Source organism: Siniperca chuatsi, linkage group LG22, assembly GCF_020085105.1.
Source record: "Siniperca chuatsi isolate FFG_IHB_CAS linkage group LG22, ASM2008510v1, whole genome shotgun sequence".
Classification (NCBI taxonomy): domain Eukaryota; kingdom Metazoa; phylum Chordata; class Actinopteri; order Centrarchiformes; family Sinipercidae; genus Siniperca; species Siniperca chuatsi.
The window spans coordinates 11903471-11916907 of NC_058063.1; the positions used below are offsets into that span (position 1 = coordinate 11903471).

The 13437-nt window shown below is 40.5% G+C and overlaps 1 protein-coding gene across 2 annotated transcripts in view; it reads right to left on the minus strand.

Annotated features, from left to right (window-relative positions):
• Nucleotides 1-5459: 5459 nt before the first annotated feature.
• Nucleotides 5460-13437, minus strand: part of LOC122870373 (glucosidase 2 subunit beta-like) — a 122407-nt gene continuing 114429 nt past the window's right edge. For both annotated transcript variants that reach the window (XM_044184502.1, XM_044184501.1), the window contains 2 exons: nucleotides 10623-10722; nucleotides 5460-6359 (listed from right to left, as the gene is read on the minus strand). In XM_044184502.1, the coding sequence (XP_044040437.1) occupies nucleotides 6222-6359; nucleotides 10623-10722 (238 nt within the window). In that variant the 3' untranslated portion in view covers nucleotides 5460-6221. The remainder of the gene's footprint in view (nucleotides 6360-10622; nucleotides 10723-13437) is intronic.

Below are 13437 nucleotides of genomic sequence, written 5' to 3' on the forward strand. Positions count from 1 at the left end.
TATGTGTCCAGTGCAGCGCTGTGTCCCTGGGTAATGGAGCATGGAGAGCTATCCGTTTGTCTGGTCGGCCATCGGTCCGCATCCTCAGATCCTATCAATGTGTCTCACCTGCTAATGAAAAGCCAGCAGGTACTCTGCTGCAGCCCTTAAAATGGATGACTTCCCTGCACAGCAGAGGCTGCTGTACACACTTGGCTCCCCCATCACTCTTCTTCTTCATGTCTTTTCCTTTCTAACCCTCCCTGCAGCATCCTAACACTCAATACTGACCATTTTTTCTGTTTTATTTTAGCAAGGGTTAGGGTTGTTCGATCTAAATTTGGGGCATTACGCGATGACCACATGAGCAAATATTAGCTGCTGCTAAAGCTAGTAATGTTATGAGCCACAGTCTGTTTTCCTCCTTTCGTGAAATTCTGGCATTTGTTTTGAAACCTAAATTGGCTCGTCATTGTTTACCCTATTAGAAGAATGCAATACTTACTTTTCCTTGCTCCGGGAACTTGTATTATGCAACTCAAAAATAATGGCCTAGTCTGGCCAAACTATATGTTTGAAATGCAAAGCAGCGGCGCAAAGACGGTGCTTCGTTAATAATTGCCATAATTGTATAAGTATGTGGAAACCACTACACAAAATGAAGCAATGACTATTATCAGGTTGATAACCAATAATTACTTACAAACTCTGTGCTCATTAAGCAGCTCCTGTGGAGAAACTGAGCTCGATATAGCCCTACAGAATCCCCTCCCCTCGCCCACCAGGATCCCGCTGCTCTCCGTCTCCCTCTCGTTATATCCCAGTTTCTCTCTCCTCTTTCTTTATCCTGATCTGCTTTTCATTCCATCTGTTATCCATGTTGTTCTGTTTCTATCTCTTCACTCAGGCCTGCTCTTCTTTGTCTCCCTTCTCTGTCTCCTCCTCGGCCTTCCATCCCTCTATCTGAGTGGTGATCACCGTAATCTGTCTTCCCTCCACACATTTTCCTGCTAAATCCCAACATCCTGTTTATTTATGTACATGGCATGCTGCTCTCTACCTCCTCCTCTCTCTGGTCTTTCTCTCCCTGAAAGATTAACCATCCCCTCTGCATCTCTTCTCATCTATCATCCTAATGGGGGCTACAAGAGGGAAAAAAACAACAATTTGCTGAGGGAGAAACAGCCACAGAAGGGCAAGGAAAGTGTTTGGATTGCAACTATTGATCAAGCTCCAGCTTGTCATGGGGTCATTGAGACGCTAGTGGCACAGGACCAGACCTCAACTGGAAATTGTCATCTGCAACACACATACATCCACATACACAAACACCTAAATGACACTTATGCTCGTGTTAAAGTGGCAAGCACTTCTTCAGTATACATCGCTGCATTCTCATATTATTGAGTGTGGTCGAAGAGCTGCGGTATTAAATAGTAAATATCTTCTGCGCAATCTGCTTTAAAAACATTCTGTCGCATACTCATGTATACTACAAACTAAGCAAATTAAATGGGCCAGCCAATAGCAGATAGCTGGTTCAGTTTCTGCCTTTTTGTCTTTGAACAAACTAAATCCCCATCGCAAACACTGCTACAAAAGGTATGACATTATTAGGTTTTATGCAGATTAGCAGCAGCTCCCAACACTGTTGATTTCTGTCATATCCCTGTTGGTTAATTTCAATTTGTAACCGCTGTTTCTTTTTGTTCAGTGCAGTCTGTCTTCGTATGATATATGCTGTCATAACTCAGATCGTTCCCCTTGACATTAGAAACCATTTTACAGTTGTTTTTTAAAGCAATGCACTGACACTTTGGGGACAGATGATTTTCAGTCTCTATTTGTTGTTAAACTGCCTTATAAAAGCTCAAATATCAAACTGCTGATTACCAGCTACAAACTGATATTATGACTCACCTTTGTGGCAGTGTTAGTAATTATCATTAAGGGAATATTCCCTGTATATTATGGGTATTCTATGTAATTTATGGGAAATTTAAAAATGTCTGTTTATTCCCTGGCTTCCCAGGCCCTGAACTTCCTCTCAAGCAGCGTCCTCTACTGTAAGTGGGAGAAGCCAACTGCGGGAGGCCCCTGCTAACCACATGCTATCACAGCTCGGCCTTCCAGCCTCCAACCGCGACACGCTTACACTCATCCACTCCACAGGGGAAGTGTTGAGCCCCGCTCGCTGACGTGAGAGCACAAACAGAAACATTTACCCTCCACTAGATAGGCAGTGCTGCTTATACCATCCCCCCTCCCTCTCTCACATGTCTTGCTCTCTCTTTCTCTGCTCCTCCCATCGCTGTTTTCTACTCAGTTTGTCCTCTCAAAGCGCAGTTTTCCCTCAAGCTTCGTCCCGGTCTCTGTCATTTTTGTTGCTGTTTATTTGTCTGTGTATCTTTCTCTTCCTCTTTCCCATCCTCCTGTCAATATTAGTCTTGTTCTTGTGCATCTCTAATTCTCTCACTCTTTTTCATTCCTATATGGTGTCAGCGTGCTCTCTTACTGAGTAAAGCTGATGATACTCTACAGTATATCTAGTGTACCCTAGTGTAGATTTGAATTAATAACTCAGACTGTTATTACACTGTGTTTTGAGGTTTTTCCTGAAATATTGCACAGTAAAACAGAACCAGCCTGTGTGGAAGAAGTTGCCCTTAGCTTCCCAGAAACCTTAATTAAGGCACGATGGAGCAACTTTAAAGCAAGACTATGTAACTTTTGAAAGAAAAAATAACAATTCTGCCTCTTGCAAATGAAAAGTAGAATTCATAAGGAATACATGCAGCCTTGCTTAATTCTGTACACACTGAGTTAAAGACTTCTCTGCTTGTGGTACTATTTGGCTAGGTTTTGGAATTAACATTAAAGCTGCTATAATCAATATTTTAACATTAACAATGGATCCATTGCTAATTACAGCGCAAATGCGCAGAGAATTACCACCTGACTCTGCAGTTCCTCTCAACTCTAAAGTTTTACAACGTCTTTTAGCTAAAACCATTGTTTTGGTTATCCTCGTCATTGAGACATATATTTACCTCCAGAGTTGGTGGAGACCATAACAGAGTTAAAAGGAGAGTGAATATTGGATGCCAGGATGCCAGAAACACTTTAAATAAATATAGAATGTGTTTGCTAACAGTTTTGCCATATCAACTTAAAGGTCCAGTGTGTAGGATTTAGTGGCATCTCGCGGTGAAATTGCAGTTTGCAACCATTTGAATACAGCTCACCTCACCCTTCCCTTCCAAGCGTGTAGGAGAAACTACGGTGGCTTCGAACTCCCTATCTAGAGCCAGTGTTTGGTTTGTCTGTTCTGGGCTACTGTAGAAACATGGCGATGCAACGTGGCAGCCTCCGTGGAAGGGAACCCGCTCCCTATGTAGCTAAAACGGCTTATTCTAAGGTAACGAAAACACGATTCTTATTTTCAGGTTCTTCTACACTAATGAAAACATACTTATAAATATTATATTCCATTTCTGCCAATAGCTCCTCCTAAATGTTACACACTGTTTAAAAGGTGATGTCAGTTGAAGTTTCTGATGCCAAGAGGCCACTTAGTAGCCACTTTTCTTAAGGAAAAAAGTGACTTTTTATTCATTCGAAAGGATTTCTTGATTTTTTTTAAATATATATTTTTAGGTATTAATGTAATTAATCTAAGGCTATTTGGCTGAGAATGGTAGCTACTAAAGCAAACAGTGACCAGTCAATACTGGATGAAAATGCTAAAATGTTTTTCATCTACTTTTCACCTTTAATATTAGAGGCAAACAATTATAAAAGTTAATAATGCTGTTTCAGTCACCTGAAACCTTAAAATATCTTCAGAAATAGAAATGGTACTAAAGCTTTGTGTTACTTTGTGAGTGTAGGCCTGAAACTGTATATACTGTATTGTAACACCTTTAAATGGTGTTGTTTGCTAAGAATGCTAGAGGCTGACTGTGAAGCGTCAGTATCGTGACTGAATAGATTGGAGCAAGTGTGGATGCGACGTAGATGGATGTGGCTGTCGCATGCTGACTCAATGCGAGCGCCCTTTTTTCCCTCTCAGCCCTGAGGGTATAACTGGCCTCCCTTCAAAGGAGGAAGCTTAAAAACAATCTCCAAAAGAGTGAAAGCGGCGCTGGGTTGTGGTGGGCGTCAGTCAACCAGTCAGTCACTCACTAGTCAGTCAGTCAGGCGAAGGCCCCGCTGTCTCCCATTTCAGAGAACAGGTACCCTGAACTAGTTTCTACAAAGCTGAGTCGGAGATTTAATGCAATATAAAGCCTCTGGGCCCTTTTAGCAATTTGGAGTCAACACACAAATACGCCCACGCTCAACTGGAAAGACTTGCCATCCCTGCCCCTTCATGTGCAAATGTGCTGAATTGAGGTGTGTAAGTATGTGCTGTGTATGTGTGTGTCTGCGTGTGTGTGCTCAGCGTGTGCTCAGTTTCCCTACTGAATCCTTCCCACAACTCCCTCCTTCCCTTTTCTGATATGCCGCAACACATCTAAACCAGTCAAAAACCTGGTACAGAAACTCACTGGCTAGGTTTTTTCTTTCCAAACAACTGTCCATTTAAACTGCAATCTTCCAATGAGGTTTCCCACCCACGCTGTGTGGGGTGAAGCACGCAAGTAATTTAACACATGATTAAACTTTCAGTAAAGTGTGGAGTTGTATGATACCCTGCAGATTGTCAAATTTGTTCCTTTGTGAGAGCAGGTTTTATCCAAGGAAAAGTTCTTTATGAGAACCCATCACATGGTCACCATATGGCAATGATGCAATATAAAGTTTTCTCCAGATGCCAGTAATGCAATGCTGCCTTCTGCAGTATTAGACAGAGTGCTGTTCTTGACACTGTCTATGTGATTGGCAGCATTTCCAGCTGTTGGTAGAGTTTGAAGCTTAGTGTTTTTTATGCTGACATCAGCTTTGGCATCTGTTGCATATTTGAAACGTTGAACAAGGGAGAGATTAAAATATACTGCTATACTGTGTTATTTTCTTTAGATGGTGAGGAATGAAAATGGACTAGTGTGAGTTGTCAAGTCAAATCACTTTAGCAGAAAGAGCTAAACCTAATGTAGACTTTGTGTGTATATGTGAGTTTAGTTTAGTAGAGAAGTTTTTGCAGGAATGTCTTGTCCTTATTCCGAAAACTGAAGGTTATTGTGCTGAAGTTTCGCCATCAAATAGAGAATGTGGATGGGAGCTGAAGCCAGATAAATAAAAAAAACAGCAGTCCCTTGGCTACAGGGCCCGAGGCTATTGCATTGCTAGCAGGCAAACAGCCACCCAGCTGCCCCAGCAGGGTAGGAATATATCAGGCAGCCTATTGGATACATGACAGCTGATTTAGCTCCCCCTTAATGAGCAGAGGGCTCTGCTGCAGAAACCCCACAATCTGTTACATAACAACATCATAAATAGCATGCACTGTAAGAAGCAGACTGCTAACGCTGGCAGAATCTTGTGAAATCAAGAGATGTTATATTCAGTATACAATGCATCACTAATAACAGTTGACAGTGTGTAAATATTGTTAAAGTGTTGTGAGACTTTATTAATGTAGCTGTAGTGTATAAATTAATACTACGCAACTGTAGGGCTATACTTAAAACACTTTTTTAAACGTTTTACTGTGTGATTGTTTAGTAAATAATACATTATCAGTTACAACGGTTACAGTAAAAGCAGAATTAAGAGAATAATTAAGTAAGGTTATAATAAAGTATTACTCAATTGTCCTTTATTACAACCTTACAGTCCATTTATTTGTGCTCATGAATGAGCATTTGTTTGATACAGCACTTAAGTTAGTGGCAATGTCATTAGACCCTGCAATTGATCTAGTTTCACTTTATTTATTCAATTATTTACATAGTAATCTTGTTGGACCTTGAGTGTAACACGTATAAGGAATATACTGCTGTGTGAGGAATACTTGTGTCAACTAAATCATTCAATAAATGCTCTATTCAATTATTAACATGTGACAATATAAAGCAGCACTGTAATAATCAATGAAAACTAAAGTTGTCTAGGAGCAGTGTTACTGAAAATCTGATTCTGACCTGAGCAAGACTTGCTTGGAATATGTTCTGACAACACAGATGTCAGAGGGGACCCTCAGGACCCCAGCCTGTCACCGCAGGCTAGCCAAGAGTCGGTGGGGGTGGGGGGTGGTGGGGGCGTTAAGTTAATCTAGGCTAGGCCAGTAAGGGAAGGGGTCACAGTTCACTGTGTATGCCTCGCTGCTTTAGCACCGGCTGACAGGCCACAGGAGTCTGAAAGTCCATGATGTACTGGCATTTGCTGGGCTCCTTCACCGATCGCAAGGCTGTCTCCGTTCCGCATGTCAGTGTGACCTAGAAAAGCACAAAGAAAGAAAAGTTGAGGTGGTGCGGGGAGAAGAGCCGTTGTTAGCCTGAGTCAAGAGCCATGCCAGTTTTATCTCCCAAAAGGGGCTGATTGAAGACGCTGTCCTACCTCTTGTTTTAGTGATTGTCCAAGCATTTTCAAACTTTTGTGAAGAAATGGGATTCACACACAGAATTATGCCAAAAAATACTAGAGTTTTAAACATAATCAGGTCTCTCGTCAAATAAAAAGATCGCACTGTACTGCAGTTATAGTGTACAAGACCCAAAGTGATGCTGTGACTGGAGGACAGTGTGGCATTATGGGACATCACTGCTGTTGCCCCCACATGTGAACAAGACAGGCGAGGATGTGATTACCACTGTCATGACTTTAATAGGTGACTTTGATGCCCTCTCCAAGAGAGAGTGGAAGGGAAAAACAACTTATTTTACTTATAGGGGGTTTCCATAGCAACCCCTCACATCTTACTGCACCCTGAACAGACAATCCCTCTGGCGAACAAAAGCACCTGGAGAAGGAGCGAGATGGGAACTTGACAGGTATTATTGTGCTGAAGTTTCAGGCTGGTACAATGGGTGATTTGGTTTTGTCCCGTACTTGGATTAAAAAGAGTCTTTTGTTATGTCACTTAGTATCTTGTTGCACAGAGATATTAAGTGGGTGTGTGCCGCTTGGTGAGAGGTTTTCTTATGTGCGTGTGCATGATTATTGGCTATTCAATTTTGACTTGCAGGTGCCAGAGCCATAGATCAGTATTGATCTTTAGACTTATAAGATTATTTTTGTGTGGTTACAAGTATTTCTGTCTTGACTCTTCCTTGTTATATATGATACAAACGCACTCCACCAATATTACATTAGTTTACTCGTCACAGTTTGTACTACTCAGCCTGTAAAAACAGAGTAAGTGTTCTGTGGCTCGAAGCTTTGTCAAATCTGACTTGGAGACTACTCATTCATTACAGAAAGCCTGAGTCACAAACTGGAAGCGTGGAGTCCAAAAGATAGTTTACCAGGCAGGGGTTGCATTATGTAGTGTTTTTAGAGCTTGACTCATACTAGGGCTTCTTGGCTTCTGCTGCATCAATTCAACAATTCATCAATCCCATGAAATTGACGCATGTTATAACTTTTAAATTTCTGAATGAAACAATTTACGCTAAGATGATGGCTATTTTTCCACCCAATAAATGTTGGTTGGAAAAATAATGGAAATAAAATCAAAGGATAAATCTAGTTTAGTACAACTTGGGTCTTGGGTATCTTTGGCCATCATTTCTATTGGTTATAATAACATTGTATTCACCAAGTGATTGCTGAGATTGGGGAACATGGCAACATCGCCAAAAAGAAGTACAAATTGGCAAGAAACAAGATCAGACGGGTTACAAGCCAACAGTTTAGACATTTTATTTGGAGGTAAAACTGAAAGTAAGCGCACTCCAAATGTTGCCAATTATCGCTCATTACACAGCTATAGCAACTATAGTAGGTCAGGTTGCTCTGTAAACTGTGCTGGATGTTTAAAACAGACAGTTTGGTTGTTACTTTTACTGTTCGCCTTTGTTTTCATATTACAATATTAGAAAGACAAATAAATCTGATTGACAAGAGCTGTGACACTGTTTACAAAAACGTTTGTAAACTTTTGAAGTAAAAGGCGTGGACTGGCCATCCCCCTCAAGGTGTAATTGTCAGTCTTCACAGCTTGAGCACTTGGTGTGGAAGTTAGTCTGCACACAGGTTATTCTCAGTGGATTTAACTCTTTTCAGTGCAGTGCATGTGTCAACCTGTCCCATGTGTTGAGAGTGAGGAATGATGGAACTGGATCATGTGAATGAGGCTGGCCTTTAGCTAAACTGCGGGTTTGTTTAAAACCTGTATGTTTCTTGACCTATCTAAGTTTTAGCAGTGTTGCTGAGATCTTGGTGAGTACAATATTATTATGACCAAAAGAAATGATGGCCAAATCTGTAAAATCGGATCTAAGTTGTAACAAACTGGAATTATCCTTTAAACAATGGGTTTAGATCTAAGATTCTAGCTAAACACACTGAGGACATGTAACAGTCACAGTCCAGCACTTTGAATTTAATTAATAACTGAAACAGTTGAGTTCACCCTTTCCCACAGACTCTTAAGATACACTGCACGCTGCTTGAATTTGGATTACCTCAATATCCACCACTGAAACTATACATCACTGGTCCCACTACTCAAGGTTAAAGAGAGAAGTATGTTTCACTGCCGAAAAAGAGCGCACTACCCAACGACGATGTTCAGCATTTCAAATATAATGAGCGTCGACTTCTGACGAGACTTCATTTATGCCGACTGCACACGGTTAGGGGGACGTATCAAAGGAATTCAATTTAGTCTTTTCAAAGGGGGCCCCAGGATGGCATGAGTACATACATTTGCAAACGACATTTATTGGACTCTGATTTGAAGAGGGGGCCAGGCAAAGAAAATAAGATGATTAAATGTGCTACATTTTTAATTGAGCAAATTCCCACACAAAAATGTAAATGGATCTCATAAAAGTGACTGAAAGATGAGGGACTACTGGGAAAATAGAGAGAAGAGTAAAAGAAGAGAAAGCTGCAGGAGAATGCAATCGGAACAACATTAACCATAAAACCAATGTAGACTGACACGGGGGAAAGCGAGTCAGCTTCCATCACTTGGCTTTGAACAAAACATCTTTTTGCCAGGCTGCTGAGTGGGCCATGAGGACTGACTGACTAACTCCCCATTTCTGAAATACAGAATACGCAGAATGAGGCATGAAGAGAGCCGACTGGGTGAGAAGACTTCAAATTGTCCCTATTGAAAGTGGTGAGAGGAGCTTCATTTTGCTGTCCATGGCCTCTCTGTACAGTTAACTTAAGTTGCATTTATTTGTAAAGTGGATTGCATCTTTGACAGAAGTGTGTCACTCAAACACTTTTCACAGTAGTCTCTAAGACTATCTAAATTGTGTTGCCATGAATGAAACTCAACACATCCTCCAGAATTTTCACATTAAAAGTCCTACAGCCTTTCCTTTATACAGTGTGTTGGCTTTTAATAAGAAGAAAACATCAGGAAATGTTCAGTTTTGTTAATGGTAGCTTCAGGAGTAAAGAAGAAAACGACTGGAATTAATTTGAGTATGAAAACATTATTTCTGTTCAAAACCAGAAACTCAGCGCATATGAGTGGCGAGTATAACATGACTGTTGTACTGATGGAATTAGTGCTGTGGACATTATACTAAATTTACCATGTGAACCGTTGTTGTAGGCTACAGGTAATTCCAACCCCCTCAATGTTTTTTTACCCTCCTTTATTAGACCGGCTATTACTTGAGACTCTGCCATTGTTTGAATACTGGCTTTCATATGAGAATGTAGGGTATCTGCATATTAATAGCAAGTAAGTTCAGAAAATACTGTAAATCCTCAAAAAAAGAACCCAATTCAAGTAACGTATGTGTAGTTTCATGGGCAGTAACTTAAATGTGATTAAAAAACTGCAGTATTTCTCCACTGGTGAGTATATTGTTGTTGTTGTTGTTGTTGTACTGATGGAAATGTACATTATACTTTATTTGTTATTCATTAAAAAAATAGGTAAACATGAAGGGAGAATTGAGTTTGCATTAAATTAAAACGGTAGTAGATCAGAAACCAGGGAGGCTTCTTTCTAAAATATGATATGATAAACAGGGGAAATTAGTAATAATGTCCTGATTTTAAAAAAAGGCCTGGTTCTCTTTGCAGTTAAGGCACTTTAAGTATTGTACAGCTCTGGAGACATGTTTTACCAAAAGAAATTGGTTTTGTGGTGCGTGCATTTACCAGATTGTTCTATGAAGGTATCTGAACAAAATGAATTGCTCACATTTGTGTTGTCAAACAATGTAGACCAAATTGCAAAGATAGAAAGCATAATTGGTATAATTTTTTAAATTAACTTTTAAAAATCTAAAATGTCTACATTTTCCATAATGAATTCAAATTCAAACAGGATCTGTATCACATCTTTTATTTAGGGTGCAACTCTAATGAGCTGTGCAAACGACTTTTTTTGTTCCTTCATCCTTTACTGGATCATCTGTGTATTTGACAGTCTGTCAGTGTGTACGTACCATTTGTTCATCTGTCTGTCTATTAGTTTATTCATGTCTGCCGCTTTGTGCTCTCATATGCTCCCATTACTGTTAGCGTGCGAGTGTGTGTGTGTTTTGTGTGAAACTACTTACTGTAGTACTCCGTGAACCTCCTTGCCAGCAGGGTTCTCCATTCTCATACACCATCTGACTGTACTGGTTCTTTGGTGTTTCTGCCCACATCCCCCACTTCCTGAAATAAAAAAAAAGGAAAAAGAAATGGTCAGTTTGAATATTTATGATTAAGTCTCTGTCTATTAGTCAAGTCAAACAAAAATCAGTAATTTCCTAATCCTAATTGAGCACAGAAACATTTCAAACACCACTAGGTTGGCTTATTGAAAAACACTTTCTCCCAGCAAAAATAAAAAGCTGGCAAGATGGTCAGTCTGGCAGTGCCCTCCTTTGGATCCTGGCACCGGCGCTCTCGCGTCCCCTCTCCTCTTCAACAATGGAGGGGAAATATTAATTACCATTTTGTCGGAGTTAATTCTGTGTGCAATAACACACGAGGGAAGGAGAAGAGAAAAACACGCCGCTAGTGAAACCCATCTCAAATGAGGTTGTGCCTGCCCAGTGTTAGCTAATTACATTCTCACCAAACATTTGGAAAACCAAAGCAAACCAGGGTGCCAGTGGACAATGTCCAACACAGCTCGCAGTACTGACAGATGCCATTTGATTACGCTTTCACCAGCTAACTTCCTCTGATCTTTTGTTGAACTTGAGCAGCTTCTTTGAGGTGGCATCGACTGCAGTCGTGCTGCTGGTAAGTATTGATTTTTGTAAAACATTGTAATCCTGTTAGGAGGAAACTCTTTTCTGCATTTGGTGCATGGTTGATTGAAGCTTTTACTGAAATGTGTGTTGCTCTGATCTCTTGTCCTACATAGGCTAGCAACTGTGTTCTGTCTGCAATGCTAAATACTACTACTACAACAATACTACATACAGAGAACAAATAATGAAATCAATCTTTTCACTTTCACGGAAACATACATCAAAAAAAGAAACCTGATTGTCTGCAAACCTTTTTTTGTTTTTCTTCAGTGTTTTGGTAATCATTCTGGATAAAGTATTGTTCTTTTAATCTGTGTAAGTGCTTTTCTCACCAGTGGAAAGGTCAATGTGCCTACATTGACCTTCCACTGGGAATTAAAGTAGCAAGTTCTGCTCCATTCTTTGAGTACTGCTTTTAGTATTATTAGAGCGATATGCTGTATTTCATGACCTATTATATTTTTATGGTTCTGTAATTGATCTCATTGGTATATAAAACTTTTTATATCTGTATATTGTTCTAGAGCTCAACAACAAACAAATAAAGGTTAATCCATAATTAATGTTCGATATTGCTGGTTTTTCCCCAGCAACACAGAAGGGAGGTACTAGGAAAAAACTTACTGAAAACTTATTCTGGTTGGTTGTATTAAGTTGTGTCAAACAAACAGAATTTCTTTCCACATTTCTTTAAATGCTGTTTTATTCTCATTTGACCTTGATGAGGGCAAACATGGAGTCCTCTTTGATTTCAAAAAGCACTCTCCAGCTTTTACAGATACATGGCTGTCTGCAGGTCCCTGAGTGTGGCTTTTCTGCCATCCATGATGTGCATGGCTTATTTAAGATGCCTGAACGGGTCAGTCAGAGGTGAATTGCTCACACAAGTGGAAGCCGTCTGGGCCCAGGCGTCTCGCCTTTTTCCTTCCAGCCTGTTTGATTGGGTTTTAGCACTCTGTTAGTACCAGGAGGCCCTCAAATGGATTGCTGTCAGGGCCAGCAGACATGGCAGGCGGAGAAGGTGACAGTGCTCCGACTCTCGCTGCTAGCTGACCGACAATCCCTTGCGCATCACCTCCATGCACGCCCCCCCCCACTCCTCTAACACGCACACGCCTCATTCTCTTGCCTCACCTTTGCTCACTTCCTTCCTTAATCTCCATTCTCGCGCTGCCAGCCCTCCTGTGCCCCAGGAGGCAGTGTGGGCCCTGTCAATTAGGTTTAAGTTATCACTGAGATGTGGCCAACACACTCCAGACTCACAGGAGTCACGAGATGGAATCGTAATAATACCTACTTCCACTTCCAATGCAGGCCATTTTCTACAGTTATCACCAGAGTAGTGCACAGCTAGTTAATTACACCTCTGAAAAACATCACATTGGGTGTTATTGCTTAATTTCATGGCACCAGGGTGCATAAACATTACTATATGTTAGTCTGACCCTGTGACTGACAGTATAGCACAACCCAAATGTGCAAAATGGACCCCCCCTGGCTCAATGACAACTTCATTTTCTCATCCAATTTATCACAGTTTGGCTTTAATCTGCAGCCATAATACACATGATGCTCACTTGCACTTAGGGCCAGTCTCCTTAAATTATCTGGGCTACTGTATGTATTTTCTTCCTTCAAAACATAATGGCTGATCTGCTGCACCTGTTTTCTGCAGCCAAGCTGGAAACCAACAAAATGGTTCACACCTAATTATTACTATTCAGATCAGAGAACATCTACACTAAAATGTACGCATTTCTGTTTTCAGTCCAATAAAATAGCATGAATGAACATAATTAAAGTATGTAATTAGATTAACATTATAGCTTTTGTAGAAAATCCATTTGCGACCACATGGAGACAAGGGAGGGGCCACAAATGCAGACTTCCTTTAATGATTAAAGATGGAAGATATTGAACACATGCTTCTTTTTAAGGCTTCTTCTAAGGAATCTTATTTACAGATATCTGGGTTATGATTCATTCTTTGTCTAGCCTCCTCTAATGCCATAAAATGCACCTTCCATCACAGATAAACCTGTAATAGCAGCATATTTAGCCAGCTAAACCTATTATCCATACATTTACTTTGCATTGTGGGTGAGATAGTGAGCCTCAGAGAACTCCG